The sequence below is a fragment of the Macrobrachium nipponense genome, chromosome 9 (genome assembly GCF_015104395.2).
Source record: "Macrobrachium nipponense isolate FS-2020 chromosome 9, ASM1510439v2, whole genome shotgun sequence".
Lineage (NCBI taxonomy): Eukaryota > Metazoa > Arthropoda > Malacostraca > Decapoda > Palaemonidae > Macrobrachium > Macrobrachium nipponense.
In genome coordinates this window covers 78,136,606-78,161,605 of record NC_061110.1, presented here as the reverse complement: position 1 = coordinate 78,161,605, position 25,000 = coordinate 78,136,606, and the positions used below count along the sequence as shown (strand labels likewise).

The 25,000-nt window shown below is 41.1% G+C and overlaps 1 protein-coding gene across 1 annotated transcript in view; it reads left to right on the top strand.

Annotated features, from left to right (window-relative positions):
• LOC135218026 (uncharacterized) overlaps window positions 1–25,000 on the top strand; it is a 182,417-nt gene that overhangs the window by 151,370 nt on the left and 6,047 nt on the right. Inside the window, exons 10-11 of the mRNA XM_064254172.1 lie at window positions 22,017–22,087; window positions 22,330–22,502. Coding sequence (XP_064110242.1) covers window positions 22,017–22,087; window positions 22,330–22,502 — 244 coding nt within the window. The remainder of the gene's footprint in view (window positions 1–22,016; window positions 22,088–22,329; window positions 22,503–25,000) is intronic.

Below are 25,000 nucleotides of genomic sequence, written 5' to 3'. Positions count from 1 at the left end.
AATGTGGTCCAAGATACGAAAACCTCATGATACGAAGGGCGCCTCGGAACGGTCGTTTAATTTCGTATCTCGAGGTAACTACTGTGTATGTATATATATATACATATATATATAGGGGATATATATATATATATATATAGTATATATATATATATATAAATATATATATAATATATATATATATATTATATATATATCAATTCAAGCTACAAATGTCCTTAATATCTAAATTCACTTTACCTCCCAAATGATATATTTTCATATATGTACCGAAGGGGAATTTTTTAGTTGATAATAATTTCGTCCCCCCATGGGATCGAACCACCGTCCAAGTGGACATGAACGAAACCAGGACAGTCAGTGACGCTATCCAATCAGCCAACAGAGACGCTATAAGTTCATATCGATTCTGACCTTACAAATCACCCTCGATCTCGGTGCTTTTGTAATTGAATCGATATGGAACCCCGTCTACCATGTTAGCCAATTCGAGCGTTTGACAGCACGTAGCCTTTTGTTATGAATAATTATCACATCGAACCGTGATCCATTTATATATCAATTCAAGCTACAAATGTCCTTTAATATCTAAATTCACTTTACCTCCCAAATGAAATATTTTCATATATGTACCGAAGGGGAATTTTTTAGTTGATAATAATTTCGTCCCCCCATGGGATCGAACCACCGTCCAAGTGGACGGGGACGAAATCAGGACAGTCAGTGACGCTATCCAATCAGCCAACAGAGACGCTATAAGTTCATATCGATTCTGACCTTAAAACAAAATCACCCTCGATCTCGGTGCTTCGTAAATTAGAATCGATATGGAACCCCGTCTACCATGTTAGCCAATTCGAGCGTTTGACAGCACGTAGCCTTTTGTTATGAATAATTATCACATCGAACCGTGATCCATTTATATATCAATTCAAGCTACAAATGTCCTTTAATATCTAAATTCACTTTATCTCCCAAATGATATATTTTCATATATGTACCGAAGGGGAATTTTTTAGTTGATAATTATTTCGTCCCCCCATGGGATCGAACCACCGTCCAAGTGGTTCGATGTGATAATTATTCATAACAAAAGGCTACGTGATGTCAAACGCTCGAATTGGCTAACATGGTAGACGGGGTTCCATATCGATTCTAATTACGAAAGCACCGAGATCGAGGGTGATTTGTAAGGTCATAATCGATATGAACTTATAGCGTCTCTGTTGGCTGATTGGATAGCGTCACTGACTGTCCTGATTTCGTCCCCGTCCACTTGGTCAGGTATAAGCATTTTTAGAGGGTTGTTAAGTATTTGCAGATTTTAGCTATTTGTGGGAGGTTTGTGGTCCCTGTCCCCCATGAATCCTGGGGGTCAGCTATATTCTGTTTATATATTTTATAATTCTAAACATCTATGGAGAGATGGGTTTTAGGAGCTGTCATCCTCTTTTATGAGTTCTTAATATCTTTACTGACAGTACTCAAACTCTCCCAGTTTAACTGGGTCTGGAACTAGTTTTTGATGAGCCATTAATTCATTTAGTTTTCGAACACTTAGACTGGGAATTATGATGAGGATAAAAAAGGGATTTTGACGAAGGAAAAATCTATTTCTGGGTGATTGGCTCGTGTCGCCCTATGAAAGGATCCTTAATATCATTCTTTCTAGGTAAAATTAACCTAAAATTACCAGAGAAAAACAAAATTAAGAAAATGTCAGTAAAACTGACTCGCTCACTCTTAAAAAGAAGTGTCGGTATGATAATAGGGGCGAGTGTGGAACACTACCACGAGACAATCACCAATTAGAACTTCCAATCAGAATCCCCCCAAGAGAGAGCTGATACCAACGGGCGATGCAGCCGCTACTACTACTACTAGAGGACGCCACGGACAGCAGCGCCCCTAGCGGACATCCTTAATCTAAAAACATCTAAAAACATCTGTCCTGCAAGGGGGGGTGGGGAAACAAACCATAAAGGGGGGGATTTCATAGTGCGACACGAGCCAATCACCCAGAAATAGATTTTTCCTTCGTCAAAATCCCTTTTCTGGGCTCAGCTCGTGTCGGCCTATGAAAGAGTACCAGAGAAACAGACAAGATGGGAAAAAAAGGAACAATGAAAAGCAGTGTAAATGATGGATATATATAATGTAAATCAATTACAGCATACAAACTAAGCACTTAAACTAACTTATACTAAACAGTAAAACAATAGAACGTTAGTAATCTTAAAGTACTTAAATGGTAATTACAGTAAATTACAGTGATGCATGTAATATAAACAAAAAGGGATTTACTTAACATATTTACAAAATATACAAACTCATTGTGTCCTACCTAGCATAAAAAATAAGGGTAGGTACACTGAAGTCCATCTTAATACAAGTATGGCCAAAATATATACAAAACACATTGGTGTCCTACACCCCCTAGGCATAAATAAGGGTAGGTACACTGAAGTCCATCATTAATACAAGTATGGCAAAATATATACAAACACATTGTGTCCTACCCTAGCATAAAAATAAGGGTAGGTACACTGAAGTACATTATCAGTACAAGTGTGGATGTCCCTAGCAAAAAATAAGGGACAATCCACTATATGAATTCAACGGCTAAGGCTATGATATTCGAGTAGCCTGGCGATAGGGTGGAGGCATGTTGGATGATGTAGGTAGAAAGGAGACCTGGATCTATACTACAACTACTATACAGTATCAGGGGAAACAATGTTTCCCGCTGCTACTGCTGAAAACTTTAAAGATTCCAAGGACTTTAAATAATGCCGTTTAAAGACTGTCGGGGATTTCCATCCAGTATACTTTCTAAGATCCTCAAAGTTCATATGTTGAAAATAATTACTTGAGGTGGCTACTCCCCTGATATCATGTGCTTTTGGGAATGACTCAGGGTTGGCTTGTTTAATGAAGTAAAGGATTTGTTGTCTAATACCTTTTACTGACAAAGTACCACCTTTTTCTCTCATGAAGAGAGCACCTGAGGATCTTGAAGAAGTACGAGATAGAAAGGCTCTAGAGTTGATACTGGGCAGAGAGAAGGATCCTGTGGAAGTGGGATAACCTTCCAAGGAGCCCACCTTGCAAGAGGATCCTCATTTTTGGCTAAAAAGCTACGATCCGGAGCAAGTAGAACTTCTCCTGATGGGAGGAATTCCACATGACCCGCATCCCTGGATAGAGCCGACAGTTCTGAAATTCTAGCTCCTGAGGCTAGGCTTAATAAGAATAATGTCTTCCTCAGGAGCATTATGAATGTACAAGATGAGTTTTGTCAGTATCTGAAGCTAGTTTGAGGACATCATTAAGAACCATGAAACTGTAGTAGGCCTCTGAGAAGGTCTAAGTCTAGCACAGGCTTTGGGGATAGATGTGAAATAAGATTCAGTCAGATCTATCTGAAAACCTACTTGAAAGATTTTCTTCAAAGCTGATTTATGAGTGGTAATAGTGCTAGCTGCTAAACCTTTTTCAAACAAGGATCTGAAAAAGGATATAGCCAGATTAACTGTCATGGTTGTGGTGTTCGATTCTCTCAAGAAAGATGCTAATTTTTTAACAGCTGAGTCATATTGTCTAATGGTTGACTCTCTCTTATCTGATTCTAGGAAGAGAATATTCTGTGGATCAATATCAGCATCTTTATTAGCCGCAAACTTCATGAAGTCCATAAAGTTAGGGTCTGGAGAATTCCTGAGGAAGCGAACACAGTCCTCATTTGTACTGATTGTGATAGCTTGGGATTGGGGATCCGTTGAGGTCGGAGACCCAATTCCAGAAGAAGAGGATACCAGTTGCTCTTGGGCCAGTCCGGTGCAATCAGAGCTACTATCCTTTGAAAGACCATTCAGTTTGCGTTAGGATCTTTCAAGGTAGAAGATTCACTGGAGGAAAAACATAAATCCTCCTCCACTGATTCCAGTCCAATGACAGGGCGTCCGTGGCATAAGCCGAGGGTCCAGGTTGGGGGCCACATAGCAAGGGAGCTTGTGGTTCGCTTGTGAGGCGAAGAGATCCACTTGGAGACCTGGGACTCTCAGGCTTACCCACTGGAATGACCCGTCGTCTAGAGACCACTCTGATTCCAGAGGAACTGACCGGGACAGGGCGTCTGCTATCACATTCCTTACTCCTGCCAGGTAGTGGCAGACAGATGCCATTTGTGTTTGTTTGCTAATGCAAAAATGGCTATCATGACATGATTCACATGCTTGGATTTGGACCCTCCTCTGTTGATGCAATGAACTACCACTGCACTGTCCAAAACTAGCCTTAGATGAGACTTCTTCGGGGAAGCAGTCTCTTCAGAGTAAGAAATACTGCCATTGCTTCCAACACGTTTATGTGGTGGAGCTGGCGAAATTGAAATGACCAAGTCCCCTGAACCTGTTTGAATTGAGAGTATCCCCCCACCCGGACAGGGAATGCATCCCGTGTGAATGGTTAACACTGGAAGGGGATATTGAAGGGGTACTTTCTTGGCTAAGTTCTTTACTTTTGACCAAGGCCGTAGTTGATTGCGGAGGATCTGTGGAATTACTGACAACTTGTCTCGATATTTGGAGTTTTGCTCTTGACCGCCAAATTCGATTTATATCTTTCAGCCTTGCCTTCAGAAGGATATCTGTTACCGAAGCAAACTGAAGGGATCCTAGGATTCTCTCCTGGTTTCTCCTTGACGTTTGTTTGCATTTGAGAAATTGCCTGACAGATTTTGCTATTTCCTTCCGTTTGGCCACTGGAATTGACAGATTGTGGAAGACAAATCCCATTGGATTCCTAGCCACTGAAAACGAGATTCCGGAGTAAGTCTGGATTTCGTTTTGTTTATCTGGAACCCCAGATGTTCCAGAAAGTGAACTACCTTTTTGGTGGCTTTGAGACATTCCTCGACTGTTGGTGCCCAGATCAACCAATCGTCGAGGTATGCTGCTACCATGATTCCCTGAGCTCTCAATTGTTGTACAACCACTTCTGCTATTTTTGTGAATACCCTGGGGGCTACATTCAGACCGAAGGGCATCGCTTTGAATGAGAATGTTTGATTTCCTAGCCTGAATCCTAGGAATGGGCGGAAGTGCCTGGCTATAGGGATATGATAGTATGCGTCTGTAAGATCGATGGAGCATGTGACGGCTCCACGCGGAAGTAAGGTCCTTACTTGCGAGAGGGTAAGCATTTTGAACTTGTCGCAACGAATGAAAGAGTTTAGCTTTGACAAGTCTAAGATTACCCTTCTTTTTGTTGAGCCTTTCTTTGGCACGCTGAATAAGCGACCTTGAAATTTTAGATGCTTGACTCTCGCAATAGCTCCTTTCTGAAGGAGTTCTTCCGCGTAATCTGTCAATTCCTCTGACGGTATCTGGTGGAATGATTTGATTGGAGGAGGATCTTTGATCCAACTCCAGCCCAATCCTTTGGACACTATGCTTTGTGCCCAATTGCTGAACCCCCACCTGTGGCGGAAGAGGAACAGCCTCCCTCCTACCTGGGGAGCCTCATTGTTGATGGGCGGGTTGGCCACCACGCCCTCCTCTGAACTGCCTGCTCCTTGTCGCCCTTCCTGCGCCACGCTGACGAAAGTAACCTCTCGCCTACCTCTCGGCTGTTTGTAGCCTTGAGCCTCATATGAAGGGTTGAAGGCCGGCGCGAATAGCGTAGGAGGTGGATGGCTGAGATTGAGGGGACAACAGGAGGATAGGCTGGTTCTGCTTCGAACTAGCAGGTTGTCCTTGTTGGGTAACCGGGACCGCCTGCACAAATTGCTGCTGTTGCTGGTGTTTCTGATACGGCTGGAACCTCTTACCAACCTTCTTCGGTTTCTTACCAGCAGTGGGAACGGAATCTTGTTTCCTCTTCGAGGAAATACCCCACCTAGCTCTAAGGCTCTGGTTGAGCCTAGCAGCTTCGTGGTGTACTTCGTTGACAGCGGACTCTGGGAAGAGATCCGCTCCCCACATGCTAGAGGCCAAGAGTCTATTCGGCTCATGCCTAATAGTACATTCTTGTAGAACATGCTTTCGGCAGTTTCCTCCTAGCCTGGAAGAAGTCAAAAGCGTCCGTTAGTACCGTCTGGAACTGAGATTTCGCCAAAATCTTGAACAGCGGTTCCGTAGCATAAGAGAGCAGCCATTTCCGTAATTATAAGGAATTGAGGGACCTGCCAAACCTGGTTTCGCGCATCAAACTCTGCCTGGATTAGGGAATCCGGCAGTCTTGGTAGCTTCTCGCCGAACTGGTCCATGGCGCAGTCCGGTTTGAGCTTACCCAGCGTGAACGTAGCTGGCAAGTTCTCCCACAATTCTCCAAAAGCTGGGAAGAGCAGAGAAGTAGACTCCGCCTCCCTCAACTGTGGGTGGGATCGGGCTCATCCTTGAGGACTGCCTGAAGGGACTTCTCCACTAATTTCGTGGCGAACGGAAGAGAAAACATCCTCTTCCGTCGCGAAAATAGTGGAAGGGACTCTTGTAGGCCTGGAGTTTAGTATTCGTACACTCCCAGTCCTCAAGGCAGTGAACCCATTCCCGCTGAGCATGATCTCTACTATATAGGACCGACTCTCTAGAGATCTTGTCTTCCCTAGTGAGAGCCGTTATGGTCAGCCTAGCCAATAAACCGATGAAAGGCTGCGTCAGACCTGGAGGGTAAAACTCGAAGTCCTCAATCCTTCGAGTCCCACACTCCGGGATAGAGATCATCCCATCTTTGAAAGGAGCGTAGGCAGCTACTCTCCATGGGTTCTCCATGGAGAAAGCTGGCAGAGATTCGTATGGCGGGAGTTGGAGAATCCCAGTGCTTGGCGCTGGGGAGACTGAAAGAGGAACCTGAGATAGCCCAGCTACTCGGTCCTCATTTTCTCTAACCCTGTTAGAGAGGTCTTGGATCGATTGGCCTGATTGAGACAGAGTGCTCGACAACTGTGCGAACATCTGCTCGAATCTCGTCCCCAGGGCGGAGACTTGCGAGCCAACCAGCTCGCCCACCTGTTGCATCACCACTGCTGAGAAAGCAGAGGGATCAAAGGTGCTAGGCCCTGCTCCTCCTACCGGCGTAGCCGGAGTGGAAGCGGTGGAGGCGGGAGAAGGCACTGGCTCGGCTGGGAGCGCGAGCCTTCTCCTTAGAAGCCTTGCTTCTGGAGCTCTTCGAGTGAGAAGAGCTCGGCTTCGCTTTCACCGCATCGGCGTAGGAAGTCGACGACTTCCTAGCCGAAGAAGACGAAGACGACTTCCTCGAAGTTGTCTTGGCCAGAGTCTTCGGTTCTCTCTGTCCCTTCACCTTTGGGGGTACAGAGAGAGCGGGAGAGCGGGTAGGGATCTCAGATCCCACAAAGCCTTGGAATGAAGCACTGGAAGAAGGGACAGGAGAAGATCCAGGAGCACCCAAGGAAAGACCTTGGGCGCCCGACACACCTACCTCAACCAACAAATCATCCACCCCTACCGCCATAGGCTCGATGTTAAGGTCCAGGGCAGCGACGTCCGGGACCGACTCCTGGGAGGCTACGACCCCAAAGGATTGCTGGAGGTCTTGCTGGATGGAGGCTATCAGAGGGGCAGCGGACAAGGGGTCAACGTAACCGGTCGACTTGCCCGCAGGGAAGATCTGGACGGCCAGCTTCTTATCCAGAATGTAGGGCTGGCCTTTGGCGGCGTTCTTCCCGAAGCCGCCCACCCACGCTTTCAGGGTGGCGAGGGCGACTTCCCTCACACCAGAGCCTGAAAGAAAAGCGAGATTAGCTTCCAGTGGCGGAACGGGGTTGAACAAACTTATGACTAAGGGTTGTTAGTAAAATGATAAGGAAGCCTATAACGGACTTACCCCATCTCCCAGCTGACCAACCAGGTCGTAGCAAATGGCGCAGGCTTCTGGGTGCCAGACGATCATCTCATTGTATGACGTGGCACAGGGGGCGTGAGACCTGCACTCATCGTGTCCGCAGGGGTCGTACAACGTCGCGTTGCACGCTGGGACCTGACAGTTGGTAGCCTGTAAGTGGAAAGATACATGAGTACCAGGTAAACACTTACAGTCTAACAGATGCTCCGCTGGTGCCGGAGCGATAAAGTTAGATTAAACCAGGAGCCCCGCCAAAAAAATACGTGTGGGTAACTAGGTTGGTTGTGTGCTCTAGGCTATAGCTCCGCTGATGGCGGGGACACAAAAGGGAACCAACCAGGAGTGGTGGTAAATGGAAACCACGACGGAAAATGGCGGGATGGTAGATAAAAATATCATATTACACAATTCATTGTAAAATTAGGGTATATCCTTAAAATAATAATAATACAAACCTCCCTCCGCCCGTCTACTAGAAGAGTGCGCGGGTAAGAAGCAAGCTCCCTTCCGGTAGCGGGGGAGAGATGTAAGGATATAGTAGGCAAGCAAACCGACCACTAGAGGTGCCCGCCCCGCCCGCTAGCGGAGCCAGTAATCTATAACCAAAGGTGCCCCGGCTGCGACGGAAGGCTCCTTTCGTATAGCGAGGGAGGTGGCTGAGCAACTGGGGAGGGGGGGAGGAAGGTCTCGGTGTAACCACGGCGGGAGTGAGAGAGGGGGGAGGGATGGCCTACTCCTCCCCGCCTCACCGACTACCCGCACGGAGACCCGGTACCTCATGAGTGGACGCCCTATACCCCCCGCTGGGAGGAACCCCTGGTCGCCTCAGAGAAGGAGAGAGAGAAGGCAACTGAGGTTGTCATGACAACCAAGGGGTCCCCCAGCTCCTCCCTATACCAGAAGGGAGGGCGGGGTAGGGTAGGGTGGTGCGATGGAACACGTGACCGCAAGTGGCCTAGGCCGCGAGCAACACAACCGTGAGAGGGCCACGTGAACCAGGCTGTACCAAAACAAGGAACAAGCACCTAGGCTAGCCTAACACCCTAAATATAATAAAATTATACATCGAAAGATGGAAAAGACACTTTTAGTAAAGAGAAAGAAGCCCAGGAGGAGGCAGACTGTTCCAAGAAACAGAAGCCTACTCGGAGCCAGCGATAGCCGATGAAGAGCAAGAGCCGGGATGCTGGGCCGGAATAATCATAATAATAGCCCTAAATACCAAACTAAGAGAAATGGTAGAAAGGGCTGAACTAGCTAAAACTCGATGTAAAAACAATGAAGTAATATAGTAAGCCCATAAGTATAAGAAGTCCCAGTATGGAGGACCGGGAATTCTTACGAGGCAGCATGGCGCCGCCACGAGACAACCGGGGAACCGTATATGACCTATTAAGAGGAAAATACAGGTACCCGGAAGATAAAAATGAGGTAAAATATTACTTATGAGTTACTTAACTTAGCCGTGGCAATAGCAGAGCGTTCCATGGTAGATTATAGAGATAAATCCAGAAATAGCACAGCACAAGGAAAAATCGCGTCTTGACGCTAGCGCTAAAAATTAAGGATGTCCGCTAGGGGCGCTGCTGTCCGTGGCGTCCTCTAGTAGTAGTAGTAGCGGCTGCATCGCCCGTTGGTATCAGCTCTCTCTTGGGGGGATTCTGATTGGAAGTTCTAATTGGTGATTGTCTCGTGGTAGTGTTCCACACTCGCCCCTATTATCATACCGACACTTCTTTTTAAGAGTGAGCGAGTCAGTTTTACTGACATTTTCTTAATTTTGTTTTTCTCTGGTAATTTTAGGTTAATTTTACCTAGAAAGAATGATATTAAGGATCCTTTCATAGGCCGACACGAGCTGAGCCCAGAAATGTGTATTATATTGTGTTGTTAGATAGGTGAGAAAGAGAAGTAGGTATTACAGTTTAAGACCAGTCTGCAACCCAACTATGAAACCCACATAGATAGGTAGTATGCATTGAGAGGAGTTCAAAACAACCCCATCTTTCCATTCGCTAAGTAATAGTTTCAGATATGATTAATAAATGTTGAAAAGTTACCAGTATATGATAGAGGTATAACACCTACACACCTGTGTAGAGCTCCTCAAAACTATCATTTTGAACCCTTATACAACTAGTTGCAAATCAAAATTTATTCATATAATGAATTTATTTAACAAACAATTCTTCACTTTGGTAAACAATGAAAATTTTCTGTCTCAAATTGATCTTACCCCTGTCTGAAACAACTCCTGGTCATTTGTTTGTGCGCGTTCGTTGAAGACTGTTTGGGTGAAGTTCCACCCGCACATTTGATTTATTGAATAAATTCCATTTTTTCCAGTTGAGGGGTATTTTGAAGCCCCTCTTTGTAGCCAGTGGGAGTTTACTATTCAAATGTTTTTAGGTAGACTCCAAGTATATTTCAAATTTTAAATCAATTAGTTGTTCACCTCAGGATGGAAAGGGGTGGAATTGTGCGTTTTGTGTAATATTAGTTACTTTCGTACTTTTTAATTAAAGAGTTTTTTAACAGAAGGAGAAGGTAGTGGACTATTTAAGAAGACACGGGGTGCTACCCATACAGGTTTTGTGAAAAAAGTGTGAAAAAACTTGTAGATACAGAAAAGACAGGTGGCAGTGGGTTGTTATGTATGCTACAGTAAAAGGAAGAAGAGAAAGTATTGCAATTTTGTAGTGAGTGACCACAGGGGTTCCTTTTTAGAAGGTGCACATCTTCCTGCTTGGCTAATTTTGTGTTTTGCCAATCATTGGTGCCTAAAGTTTTGGGAACACTCCTCTATTTTAAGTCCCTACACTGATTACCAAATACATCTGTTGACTGGCGCAGTTTCTGCAGCGAGGTGACTAAGTGCAGGGCTAGAAAATCAGCCACTGATTGGGGGTAAAAATGTCATCGTGGAAATTGATGAGAACTTTTGTGAGAGCCAAGTACGGCCACAGAAGAGAGTTGAGGCAAGTGTAGCTGTTTGGGGTTGTGGAGCATGACAGAGACAATTTTATAAAATTACTGTTAATTGAGGGCAAGGAAATTCATGTTAAGAGTGCAAAGACCTTTCTACCTATCATAAAAAAATACATCTGGCCCAGATTGATGGTAATGTTTGATGGTTGGGTGACCTATAGGAATTTCGGCGATGAAGGCTACACACATAAAGTGGTTAATCACTTCGAAGTATTTATGGACCTGATAGACAGCACAATTTACACGCAGAACATCGAAAGGCTTTGGAAAGACGTGAAGGAGTGGATGAAGAGGCCGGGGCTCAGAACAGAATACCTTGTGCAGTGTTAATCCCAATACCTGTTCCTACATAAATTAGAATTGGAGGAGAGGCTTTATGAACTGTTCAAAGCTAATGCCATCTTGTATCTGCTACATTCTGAAGGCTGCACTCGTACTACTGTCGTCATTGACAGTGAAGGCACCGACACTGATGAAGCTCACTCTGGGCAAACCTACACCTGGCCCATCACACTTTTAAGAATGTACTTTAAAAGAGCTCTTCTTCATATTACGACTTATAGTTTACTCCCAGTCTGCCTCTCAGGCTACACGTGATATTTTTCTTATTTTTATGATGATTTTTGATGTTTCATACCATTATTGTTTTCGAATATGTTTAGTTTTCAACTTAGATTAAAGCAAAGTTAATTTTTCGGAAGCATCCAGCCAGCATAAAAAAAAATAAATTTCTGTTAGGTTTCTTGTTTTGTTGTGTTGTTTTTATTATCGTCTGTGCATCACTTGTTTTCTGTTACTACCTTCCACACATCGCAACCAGCTCAAGAAAGCCTTTGTTAAGCTCAGAGGTCTGTTTAAACTAATCTTTTATCCTATCCTATCCTATCCCTCACATTGCTGATTTTCTGTAATCCCTGTGGCTAGCGCGTGCAACGCAATATTGCCACTTGCCATAATATATTAGCTTGCCAATAATCTTTCCAAGTGTGGATAAGGCGTGCACCACTGTTCCGCCACGCCCTTACTGAAAGCAGAAATGTTAAAAAAATGTCTTTTAAACAAGTACCATCACCCACATAGTTGGGGTAAGTTGAAGTAGTGACAATCAGAAAACTATAGTTTTGCCAAAGAAAATAACATCTGAAAACAACAAAATAACAAGAAAATTAACAGAATTTTTTTTTTTTTTTATGCTGGCTGGAAGCTTTCAAACAATGGCTTTAGATTTTAGAAAAAGTTGAAAACTAAGCATTTCTGAAAACAATCATAGTATGAAACATGTAAATACCATCATAACAAGCAAGAAAAATATTCTGTAGCCTGAGAGGCAGACTGGGTGTAAACTACAATTTTACTGAGAAATATGTAATTTTACAATAGCATTTTTTATACAATCATCTACTTAACAGTATAAGATTGCTTTAACTGTGTGGGAACCATCCAGGTGCACAAAACAAAAGTTCTATAAAGAACTGTCCCACTTTGTGTGCTTCATCAGCCCCTTGTAACTTGGAGTACTTATTAAAGCATCTTGTTATTCTGTACCAATCTTCATTTGAAAAGAATTGACCCAATCGAAAGCTTCCCAAGTAACGTGTCTTTATGTGCAAATGCTTGTATTAGCCATCATTGCAAACCAGTGGTATTTGTACATGCAAAGCAATCATGTGCCCTGCCTAGGTTGATGGATAAGCTCCCAGTGATATGGTATTATTTGGCAAAAGTTTAGTTCACCTCTAACATCATCTCTGATTAGTTCCATAATCACTTTAGAAAAGAGATTGTTCATTATCAAACACAGGATCTTGACATTTCTAGACATTGGGTGAAGGATTTGCTTCACTTGGCTAGTGTGCCTGCACAACCTACCACAGCCTAATTGGCTGGCGATGAAGGTCGTGTTAGGGTCATATTTTTGCCTACTAATAAGACTGAACTCGTTCAGCCAATGGATAAAGGTGTTGTAGCAATTTAATGGCTATACCAGGGGATGTTCTTGGAGGGGGTGATGGTGCTATTTGAAGACCAGAAGGAGCAAGGCCTGCATATATGATGGGGACAAATGAACACTGGAGAATCTTCGAAGGTACATACTCGGTGAACTCTGCCATCTACAACTTTGCAGTTGCTTGAAAGGAAATTGCCCTGCAGGCCATCAAGCACACTTAGAATCTATCGTGAAGGGAGAGGATGGAATGATGGACTTCCAGAAATTAGATGTCGATAGTTTCTTTGCCACGCCCGTGAAGGGAGTTGACGATATTCATCATGATATGGGGTAGTACAGCCACAAATCCATTCTTTATCTTCCAAATCTCTTTAACAAATCCATCAGAGACATTCCAAATAGAACGTAGTTTGTACGTAGACAGTCTTGATAAATGTCTAAACACTTAGAGTTGCAGATTTAACATATATGAATTGCACTGTTTACTAGTCCTATTCTTCCGTAAATTTAGCAACATTGTAATTTTTGGTATTTAAAAAAAAATGAAAAATTTGATAAATGAAAGGTAATGAAAACTGTTATACCATTTTTGTTGGTAATACTAGTACAGTGGTACCTCGACATACAAAAGGCTCAACTTACGAAAAACTCGAGATATGAAAGCAAATACGAAAAATTTTACGGCTCTACATACGAAAATTGCTCAAGTTAGGAAAAGTTGTTGCTTTAAAGTCCCGAGATTCGCCTGGACCACCGAGAACAATTTTAAAACTAGCGCCCCGCCAACTGAGTAAACTCGCCACCATCCTCCCGCTCTCCCATTGGTTCCTGATGCTAGTCACCCCATAAGATCCTGCTCTCCTATTGGTCAGCATCTACCCCTTGTGTTTTATGTATTCTATTGGTAAAAGGATGCTGTAAATTGAAAAACTTATTCATGCAATATTTAATAAAAAAAAAACATTAGGTGAATATAGAATAAAGAATAGATATGAATGGTTATTATACTGTTTGGTAGTTTCAGTAGTTGAAGAGAGATAATGAAAATTTATGGCTTACTGTGTACTAGGAAAAGTGATTGCATGGCGATCGTTCGGTACTCGTAAGTGCTGGATGTAAACAGAAGTTTGGAATTTTTTTTTTTATTATTATTATAGTTAATAGTTACTTAATAATTATTTGAAATGAGTACATGCAATACATTTTATAAAAAAAAAAATTGTGAATTAGATATCATAAAATATAAAATAAATCAGACTGCTATCATCGAAGCCAACAAATATGTATTTTCTAGAATTCTTCTTCTGTTTTAATATTACGTTATGTATATGTTTCATTATAGCTGTCAGTAACTCGGTACAGTATCTCCATTTGGTAAAGATAGAATAAAGAATAGAAATGAATGGTTATTATATTGCTTGGTAGTTTCATTAGTTGAAGAGAGATACTAATGAAAATTTATGGCTTACTGTGTCCTAGGAAAAGTGATTGCTTGGCGATCGTTCGGTACTTGTAAGAGCTGAATGTAAACAAACGATTGGAAGGGTTTTTTTTTGTGTGTGTATTATAGTTAATGATTAATTAATAATTATTTGAAATGAGTACATACTGATTATTTATACATTTTATTGGCATATTCTAAGGTTTTAGCTTCTTAGGTTTAGATGTCAGAATCATAGACTAGGCTACAGTAGCAACCGCTAACATAGGCTAGGCTTATTGCTAAGGGACATATGCTAAAGTCCTAATATATGCAGTAAAAATGGGGTTGAACATTACATGCAGTTTAATATTACTCAAGTATGTACAGGCAGTCCCCAGGTTACGACGGTCTCGGCTTACGACATTCCGAGGTTACGACGCTTTTCAATTATATTCATCAGACATTATTTCCAGGGTTACGACGCTTACAACACTCATCTGGCAGATGAAATATGACACCAAAAATGCAAAATAATATTTGAAGGTTTTTTTTTTATGAAAAATGCCATAAGAATGCAGTTTACATAGTTTTCAATGCACCCAAAGCATTAAAAGTAAGGTTTTCTTAGGATTTTTGACAATGTTTCGGCTTATGACGATTTTCAGCTTACGACGCGTCTCATGAACGGAACCCCCGTCGTAACCCGGGGACTGCCTGTACAGTACAGGCGGTCCCCGGGTTACGACGGGGGTTCCGTTCTTAAGACGCGTCGTAACCCGAAAATCGTCGTAAGCCAGAACGACGTTCTTGAAAACATGTCCACAGGGAAAATTTTACTACTAATTTGCAATTTTTCTTAGGGCCGTATCTCTAAAATTATCACTAATTTACTTTTTTCATGTGCAACACTGTGTATTCACAAATTACTGTATATTTTCATTAAAATACAAGAGAGAGAGAGAGAGAGAGAGTGAGAGAAATAACTCCTTAGGTTTCAATAGATTGAAATGAACGTCTGTAGGCAACTTTTTCCCCCTCCCATAAAGAGAGAAAGAGAGGACTGTGCAATTATGTTTGTCTGTCTATCAATTCTTTTGCTGAGAGCGAGAGAGATAAAAGGAAGAAATAGAAACACCAAATGTATGACAAGTATCTTGTGGAGAGAGAGAGAGAGAGATTGTCCTTTCAGTATTTAAAAGAGAGAAATGGAATGATTATTGTATTTAAAATACTCAGATATGAATTTTGTACTTATAGTATTATTATTGGAAAATATTAATGAAACTTATTACATACACGTCCATGAAAATGATCTCATCTCAGTAAGAGAGAGAGAGAGAGAGAGAGAGAGAGAGATTCCAGAGAGAGGCGTAGAAGAGGAGGAGAGAACGAGAGAGAGAGAGAGAGAGAGAGAGAGAGAGTTAGGATACATAAACCATTAAATTTCGTTGACCATTGTATGGCATTGTTAAGCTTGAGTGTCACTCGAGTTGGAGGTGGGGAAATTGATACAGAAAAAAGACAAAGGGAAGTAATTTCTTTTGAAATTAGTATCGTATTATTACTACTCTATTATTATATTATTATTATTATTATTATTACTATTATTTGAAAATATAATAAACACGTGCATCTACCATAAAAAATTCTCTCATCTCAGTAAGAAAGAGGAATTATCCTTACAAGTGAAATGGAAAGGTCATTTCATCTCTTTAAAATACGACCATTGTGAATTTTGTAATTAAAGTTTTATTATTATATTATTATTATTAAATAACTGATTTATCAATAAACATTTTACATTCTAGGTACCATAAAAATTCTTTCATCTCGGTAAAAGAGACGAGATGAGAGAGAGAGGACGAGAGAGAGAGAGAGAGAGAGAGAGAGTGTGTTTTATCTCTCTCTGTTTATAACGCTTCCAGCGAAAGAGAGGGGAGTGACTTACCACTATGGACTCATTATTATCTTGTGTGGCAAAAGAGAGAGAGAGAGAGAAAGTTAACCTTAATTAAAAGTGACATGGATAGATTAGTACGTATTGTATTTCTTTAAAATACTATCACATACGAATTTTGTAATTACAGTTATTATTATTATTATTTGAAAGTATTAAAAACAAATAGTACAAGTACATCAAAAATCTCGAGTCTCAGTAAATGTGTGAGAGAGAGAGAGAGAGAGAGGAGGAGAGAGAGAGAGAGAGAGAGAGAGAGAGAGAGAGAGAGAGAGAGGAGGGGGGGGGGGGAAGGGGGGGGGGGAGGAAATGTCAGGACCATGTGATTGCAACACTGCAGCTCTTCCCCCAGTTCTTCCCCCTCCTGGCTGTCACAGAACATGATATATATCTGACAGTTTTAGTACCTGGATCTCGAAAAAGGTTACAGAGAAGACTGGGATTTCCTTCATTCTTCGATAATTTTTTTAAATATAAGCTAAAATCTTACTAATTCACTATGGTATTTTCTTTAATGAATTGATAGTATTGCTGTATAAATTAATATTAATATTTGAAAATAGTAAATCATTTATTTATCATACTAAAAAAACATACATCTTTGTAGTAGAGAGAGAGAGCGAGAGAGAGAGAGAGAGAGAGAGAGAGAGAAGAGGAGATTTGAGAGAGACGAATTTGAGAGGAGATGAGAGAAAAACCCATTGATTTGTAGAAGAGGAGAGAGAGAGAGAGAGACAGCCATGAAACTGTGCTTAAACTATAAAGGATTCTTATCTTATCATAATATGTGTTTTTTAAAAGCGTCGTAAACTCGGAGCGTCGGAAGCGTCAGTGTCGTAACCTCGGAACGAGCATCGTAACCCAGGGCGGATTTTTCAATGAATATTTAAGAAAAAGCATCGTAACCTCGGAACGTCGTAAGCCGGACCCGTCGTAACCCGGGGACCGCCTGTATTTTGCTTTTTTGGAGTCATATTTCTTCCGTCGGATCGGCGTCGTAACCCTAGAACGTATTGTAGGCCTGGAAATATAATTTACTGGGGTGTTTTTGTAGGGCTTGGAACAGGTTAGGCATTTTACATGTAAAATGCGGTTCAAGATACGAAAAACTCATGATACAAAGGCCGCCTCGGAACGGATTAATTTCGTATCTTGAGGTACCACTGTACAGTACTTTCTTACTGGAAGGTATAATTATGTTGAATACATGAATGGTTGTCACTAAAATATAATATAAAAAATGAAGTATCATACTGAAGTAAGGTTCTGAAGTAAGGTTTAGAGATTTTAGGGTATACAGTGGACCCCCCGTATTCGCGTTCTCCAGATTCGCGGACTCACACATTCGCGGATTTCTCTGGGGAACGTTTCCCTGTATTATTCACGGAAAATTCGCGCATTCGCGGTATTTTTCTATGATAAATATCCACAAATTCCTGGATTTTTTATGAATTTCATCATAAAATGCACTTTTTGTGATAAAACTATTAAAAAAACCAAGTATGAAAATTTTTAGTGGGTTTTTCTTGAGTTTTAACTAACAAAATAGGCTGTTTTTCGCCTTTTCATAGGGGTTCTAAACATTTGCGGGTTCTAACTATTCACGGGGGGTCTGGTACGCATCCCCCGCGAATACGGGGGGACCACTGTACCTCATTTATGAGATACTCCCCCCCCTCCCTATGGAGAATAAAACATACCAACTGTTCATTTTCATAGTTAGTTGTCCTATGATTGCAATAAAAGGAGAGTGTTAGTACACAATATAAATTAGTGGTGTCAGACTTTATGATAAGATGAGTTGGAGAGGGAAGAATGACATTACAACCAAAGATAAAATTGAGAGAAATATTTAAGGAAGTGGTACATGGCAGCATCAATTAGCAAAGGACAGAAACACCTGGTGGATAGAGAATAGCACTATGATTCATAGAACAGCAGAGAGTCATTGGGAAAGACATCTGGTGGAAGTCCACCAAACTAAAAGGAGAGCTGCTGGTGGAATGATGATACACTGGAAAAAATCAAGAGAAAGGAGGCAAACATAGCATATGATCACAACAATTCTGAGGAGAATTACTTGACTTGGAAAAATGTGAACAATTAAGTAAAGAAGACTGTTGCAAAAGCAAGTGCAACAAATGAGTTGTATGAAAAAATGGAATAAGGGTAAAAGTTTATATGTATGTATATTAGACAGCAAAAAGCAGAGATGAAGTGAGTAATGATCTGATGCATTTCAAGCAAATCAAAGATAAATATGAAAGTTCTGTCAAAGGAAGAAAGTATAAGACAAAGATGGAAGGAAAAGTTATTAAATGGAGAAAACCCCAGAAGAATGGCAGAAGAAGGCAACCGACAAGTAAGAGCAGTTACGGATATCAGTAGACAAGAAGCGAAGAGGGCACTAGATAAAATTTAGCTAAGAAAAGCAGTCAAGGTGTGGAAATATTTGGGAGAGTAAGGAATTGACATATTGTGAGACCTAATGTGCTAGGTCTACTATCAAGAACGAATAACTGATAGAGAAACAGCCCATAGTCCTAATATATATTTAAAGGAAAGGGTGACATACAAGACTGATTTAATTACTGAGGGATAATACTGATATCCCATAAATTGAAGATTTATGAATAAATTATTTAAGAAAGAATAAGGAAAGAAACCATAAAAAGAGAGGAACAGTTTGGATTCTTGCCATGGAGGGATACAGGGGATGCTATATCTGCTTTTAGACAAACTATGGAGAAAAACAGAAAGAACCTAAAAAAAAAAAGCACATGACCTTGTACCAAGGCAAGAAGTTTGGAGGTATTTGAGGTTGAAGGGTGTTTCTGAAAAATATGCTAAGGTAGTGCGAGATATGTATGCAGAAGCTCTGTTGGAACTACAGAAAAGTTCAAAGTGATGGTTGGTCTCTTATCTATGATCAACTCTTCCCTTACATCTTCGACTTTGTTATGGATGCTATAATCAGATGTCAGAGAGGAATGTCAGAGGAGGTCCCTTGGAGTTCTGATTTTGCTGATCACATAGTGTTGATAGACAAGACTAGTGAAGCAGTTGAGCTGAAGGTAGATAGGTGGTGAGAGGTACTTGAAGATCAATGTCTGAAGAAGAGTAGGATAAAAACTGAGTATCTATGGATGGTAGCAGAAGAAAGAGAGGGAATAGTGAAATTGGGTCAGGGTAACATCAAGTGTCAAACTTTTAAATGTCTAGGATTAAACATGACTGACAGTGGAGATATGGACTGTAATGTCAACCACAGAATATAAGGTGCTTGGCTAAACTGGAGAAGGTTGTCACAGATTCTTGGATATTTCATGACAGGAGGATTAGTGCAGGGCTTAGAGGAAAGTTTTACAAAAATGTAGTCATACCAGCAATAGTGTACGGAACTTCAACGTGGTGAATCCTTACAAACCGCTCGGACCACTTTCGTTTCTACAACTTTCAACCTGTTAATCAGCACCTTATCGTTCTTACGGCGACGGACTGGAACCGAGGCAGACGAAGAAGGAGCACCTCCAAAAACATCAGCACATACGTGCAAGCCTGAGACACGTCCGCATATGGAAGATGGAGAGTTAACTCTCATACTGTCACGAACACGTCCATGCAGAGAGACACGGCCGTAAAGAGAAGATGTCGACCCATTACCAGCTTGCATGGGGAGACCCGACCATGTAACAAAGACGAGGATGGCTCCTTTCCGCAATCCCACTAGTGCTTATCTGCGATGGGGCAGCACAACCATGTGGGGGAGCTGGCGAAGCGCTCCTCGAACCTGCATGACCACAGATGTGCATGGGGGAGAGACAGTCATGAGAAGCAGAAGGTGATGCACTCCCTCTGCTCGCAGAAGACGTAATCGCAAAATCCTTGATCCTCTAATGTCTGATACAATGACGAGGCAGCAATGGAGAAGGCAAAGGAGTTAAATCTCTTTCTATGAGATCTCTTAGAGGTGGAGGTGGAGAAGAGACCTTATGATTACGCATTGTCTCCTTCGCAGCAAAGGCAGAAAACCTCTCTTCCAAAACAAAGTCCAGCCTTTTGAAGACCGCTTGACACAACGCCTCTTGATGGCTCGGCAAGAGAGGACGACGACATCATAGTGGGAAGCGATGACGTCATAGGGATGGGAGGATGAGCGACGGATGACGTCACAGTTTGACAGGGTGCTGGGAGTAACGTCACGACCTCCCTGTGACCAGAGATAGTCAATGGCCTCACTGGCGGAGCGATAAGGTGATACCCAGGGACCATAATCGATTTTCCACAAGATGGCTGCACGCAAAAGCCAACGTAGAGGAGTCCAGGAGGAGGCGGAAGAGCAGTGGGGGCCGTGGGGGGGACAAGCTTCCAAGAAATGCGACAACAAACCCTCCAAGGATGGTGAACCCCGTAGCCCAAGCGACGCTCATACTGCTACCATTTTGGATGACTCCAAATCTCTTGTGGCACTCCCGATACTTCCATCGATGAATCAACTGAAGAAAAGGAAGGACACCAGAACACCAGAATTAGCATCAGGGAGAGTGATCGAGGGAGACGGAGCACCCGAATCATCCAGCCAAGGTGAAGAAAACCCCTCCCAAGAGGGAAGAGTCGAAAGTCTGCGATGTTCCCTCTTCCTATAAAACACCTTCCACTGCGACTTAGGCCAGGCACAACATTCTGGGCAGGGATACGTCACCGTACAAAAATCAGCTCTGCACCTACTGCAAGTTGTATGCGGATCCATAGTTGACGACGCCAAAAACCTAGAGCACAGGAACCCCTGAATGCCTGGGCACATGCGTTGACGAGGCCGTGAAGACTCTGAGGAAGCCATAACAACAAATACACACACATCAAACAATGAAAAACAAAACAAGGCCAGAAACAACTGGCTTGGAAAGAGAGCAAAGCATAAGCATCAACTCCCCAAGGCAGTTAGGAAAAGACTGGTGTGTCATGAGGCTGAATGCACGGTCTCTGAGCAGCTTTCACTTCGTATGTGCAGGCGTTGCCAGATCTCACAGATTCCTTGCTTTACAATCTCTTGATTGTTTTAACTGGTTACCAGCTGGCTCTTGGAAAATATCCTATTGTTAACACCTCAGGTTTGTCAGCTATGAAAATTACAAATTGATTTAAAAATTTGTCATTTCAATAAATGTATGATGAAACATACAAATTTTTTTTTCCACAAAATATCCTTGTGAAATAGGGGTGTGTCTTATGCAACGGTGCATCTTATACCCTGGCAAATTTGGTAAATATATTGAAGCAAAGCATCGTTTCCACTGGTTACTACTCGTATGGGATAAAGATATTCCAGTGCTGATATTCTTCTAAGTTTCCATAATTCTTTATTCTTCAGTCTCTTAGTTCCTCGTTGGATGATTGGATTACATACTCGCCCACTGATTTGGTAGTCCAAAGTGTTCTGCCAATGTGGAATAAGAGGAATGTATTTCTGGTGATTATAAATAATTCATTTCATGATATAATGTGGTTCAGATCCCACAATAAGCTGTAGGTCCCGTTGCTAAGTAACTAACTGGTTCCTAGCCAAGTGAAAAATATCAAATCCTTTGGGCCAGCCCTAGGAGAGCTGTTAATCAGCTCAGTGATCTTGTTAAACGAAGATGTACATTTTTTTCTTCAGTCGTCTTACTTGCTCCACTTCTGTATATTCTTTGAATGTCAGAGGTAGTGGCATCATTCTAATTTCTGTATGTAGGTAGTGTTATAATTTCATCATGGAATATACTTCACATTATTGTTGCAGTTGTATAAACATGAAGCTTGTGTTTTGCATGTAATAATCTAACAGTTATTTCTAATAGATATCTGCTGTGACCCCATCACACTGGGTTCTTCTCTATAATAGTGACACCCATGGCATCAGTCTAAACAGGTATTTTTTTTGTTATTTTAATTAGGTATGATTTTAATTTTTTTTATCTTGCAGAAATCCCAAAGTCTGCATAGTATGAATACAGTTTTGGAACTTTTAGATTATTTGTCATTATTTATGCATACTATTGAATTATATCTTGCATACCTCTTTTGTCTTCATTTATATATAGTACTTATCATAAATTTGCAGACTGTATGTGCTGTTTATAGATTTTAAACAGCTTATTTTATACTGGCCAGGTTTCAACATCATGTGTTTGACTACAATGGTCCAACTCTAGTTTTCATAACAGCAGAGGATGGAAATTTATTTTGCTTAGCATGTGATGAACACTGGAGAGATTCCAAGCACTTTTGGGGTGGAGAACACTGCTACTGTATGCAATTGATACCTGAATACAAAATTGTTGAAAGTAAGTGTTGAATAACTCTTGTAAAGGGGCAATCCAGATTTGGGATGGGACTCTTATTTATTAGGGTATTGTTATTGTATGATTGTCAGGCATAAATTACTTCTCATACATCAGTTTTATCCCAAAATCTGTTTTGTGACCCTCTGGATTTCTGTCTCATTCAAAAAATAAGATTTCAAATTCATACTCCCCTGTTAAGTTCTCTACATGAATTAAATAAATATAGTGCAAAACCCTTATAGTAGCTTTTAAAAATAACATTTGTTTCTGGTAAAAAAAAAAAAAAAAAAAAAAAAAACAAAAAAAAAAAAAAAAAAAACTTTGATAATTTTAGATACCAAAACAAATGGCATATATGATCACCTAGACAGATTTAAGATTAGTGTTATGAAATATTAACAAAGTTAGTGAAAAAGTGATAGATAAGTAATATTTTGGTGTGTTGTGAAATTCAGCCTGCTCAAGTTGATGTAGCTTAATCATGGGCTGATGCATCGCAGTTTTATTTGGAACAAGGGTACTAAGCTCCACCTTTTAATATTGACTGTATAGTTTTAATTGGGGAAAAGGTGCTATTGTCAGTTTTTATTTGTCTTTATTGGAAGATTGTTGTAATTTTACAATATACCATTCATATACAAATCATACATTTCAATTTGTGGGAGTACTTGTGGGAAATCGTCCATAACTGAAACTACAGTGAATTTTTGTATAATGCTTCAGATTTGCATTGCAATTAGCCATACTACCTAGCTATAAAAAAAAAATATTCTTAGGATTTTCATTTTCTTTCATTAAGGTATCCAACTGTAGCCTACCATCTGACCCCTCATATTATTATTCTTAAAGCTTTATTCTCAAATCGACAAAATATTTTAAATATAGTTCCAGTTATCATACCATTCTTTATGTCTATATGGTAATACAGATATTTTTAAGACTATTGTATAATCTTACTTTTGTATGCAGTGTGGTCATTTAATAATAATAATAATAATAATAATAATAATAATAATAATAATAATAATAATAATATACTATTATTACAGTCAAACCATGGATTTTGTACGATTTTATTTTTGTATACTTTTTCTGATGAAATTTTGACTCTGGTTTCATACATATCCTCAGATTCCTTCCAGGGCCCACCTCATGACTAAGCCCCTCACTGAGCACCCAAACAAAGCATCCCAGGTTCTCTCGTGACCCATTCTGCTTTTGTGTTCGTTGTTTTTTGTGCTTTTTTATTAGAGTGTAACTGCTAAATAAGCGAACATGGGCCCATAGAAAGTTCCAAGTGCCAGCCCTTCTGTAAAAAAGGCAAGAAACTAATATAGAATTTAGGAAAGAACTTGTAGCAAAGCGTTGGAGGATGTTCATACTGATCTCGGTAAGAAAATGCCTACAACAAATGATGCTGTGAGTGAATTTAAGGCCAGAAGAGGCAGGTTTGAAAAATTCAGAAAGCGAATGGACATTCATAATATGTCTACTTCAGTGATGAAGGACATGTTTGCAAAGTGGAGTGATATAAAAAATTTTGTGGAGAATTATCATCCCAACAAGGTTTGTAATCCGTGTCTCCAAATTGTTTAATGACAATGCCGTGTTTCACTTTAGGCAAATTTTAGAGAGGTGTCAGTTAATGACAATGCCATGTTTCACTTTAGGCAAATTTTAAAGAGGTATGCAAATTTGAAAGAGATATCAGATACAAATGTCTATGGACAGTGTTGTTGTGTGACAGGAGTTCCAGTGACTCTCAAGCTGGTCCTAGTGCCAGTAAAAAATGAAGAGGGGAAGTAACCTCAGTTAGTGCCTCTAAAAAATGAGAAGTAACTCCAGATAGGTCCTTGATACCTGAAGTCCTTCTGAAGGGGGATTCCCCTTCCAAACAATAACCTTTCCTCCTCCCTCTCCCATCCTCTCCATCTTCCATATGCTGCCAAGAGGTCATCTATAAAGGTAAGAGTGATGTTGAATGTTTATTCATCCATTTTTTTTTCATTTATATTTATTTCTCATTGTTTTCTGTACATAAAACTGCGCTTATTCTCTAGAAAATGTATTTTTAAAAAATATTTTTGGGTGTCTGGAATGCATTAATCAGATTTACATTATTCCTCATGGGAATTATTGTTTCGGATTTCGTACGTTTTGGACTTAGTGAGACGTTCTGGAATGGATTACGTACAAAAACCATGGTTCCACTGTAATAATAATAATAATAATAATAATAATACATTATTTCAGCTCTTGGCCATATACAATGCAAAGGGTGGTTCCCCCCGGTATTCGCAAAGGATGTGTAACCAGACACACACCACACACACACACACACACACCACAACACACCACTACCACACACAAACCAACACACCACACACACACCCCCCCTCCCCCGCCGACCCCCCCCCCCCCCCACCGCCCCCCCCCCGCCCCCCCCCCCCCCCCCCCCCCCCCCCCCACCCCCCCCCCCCCCCCGTGAAATATTTAGA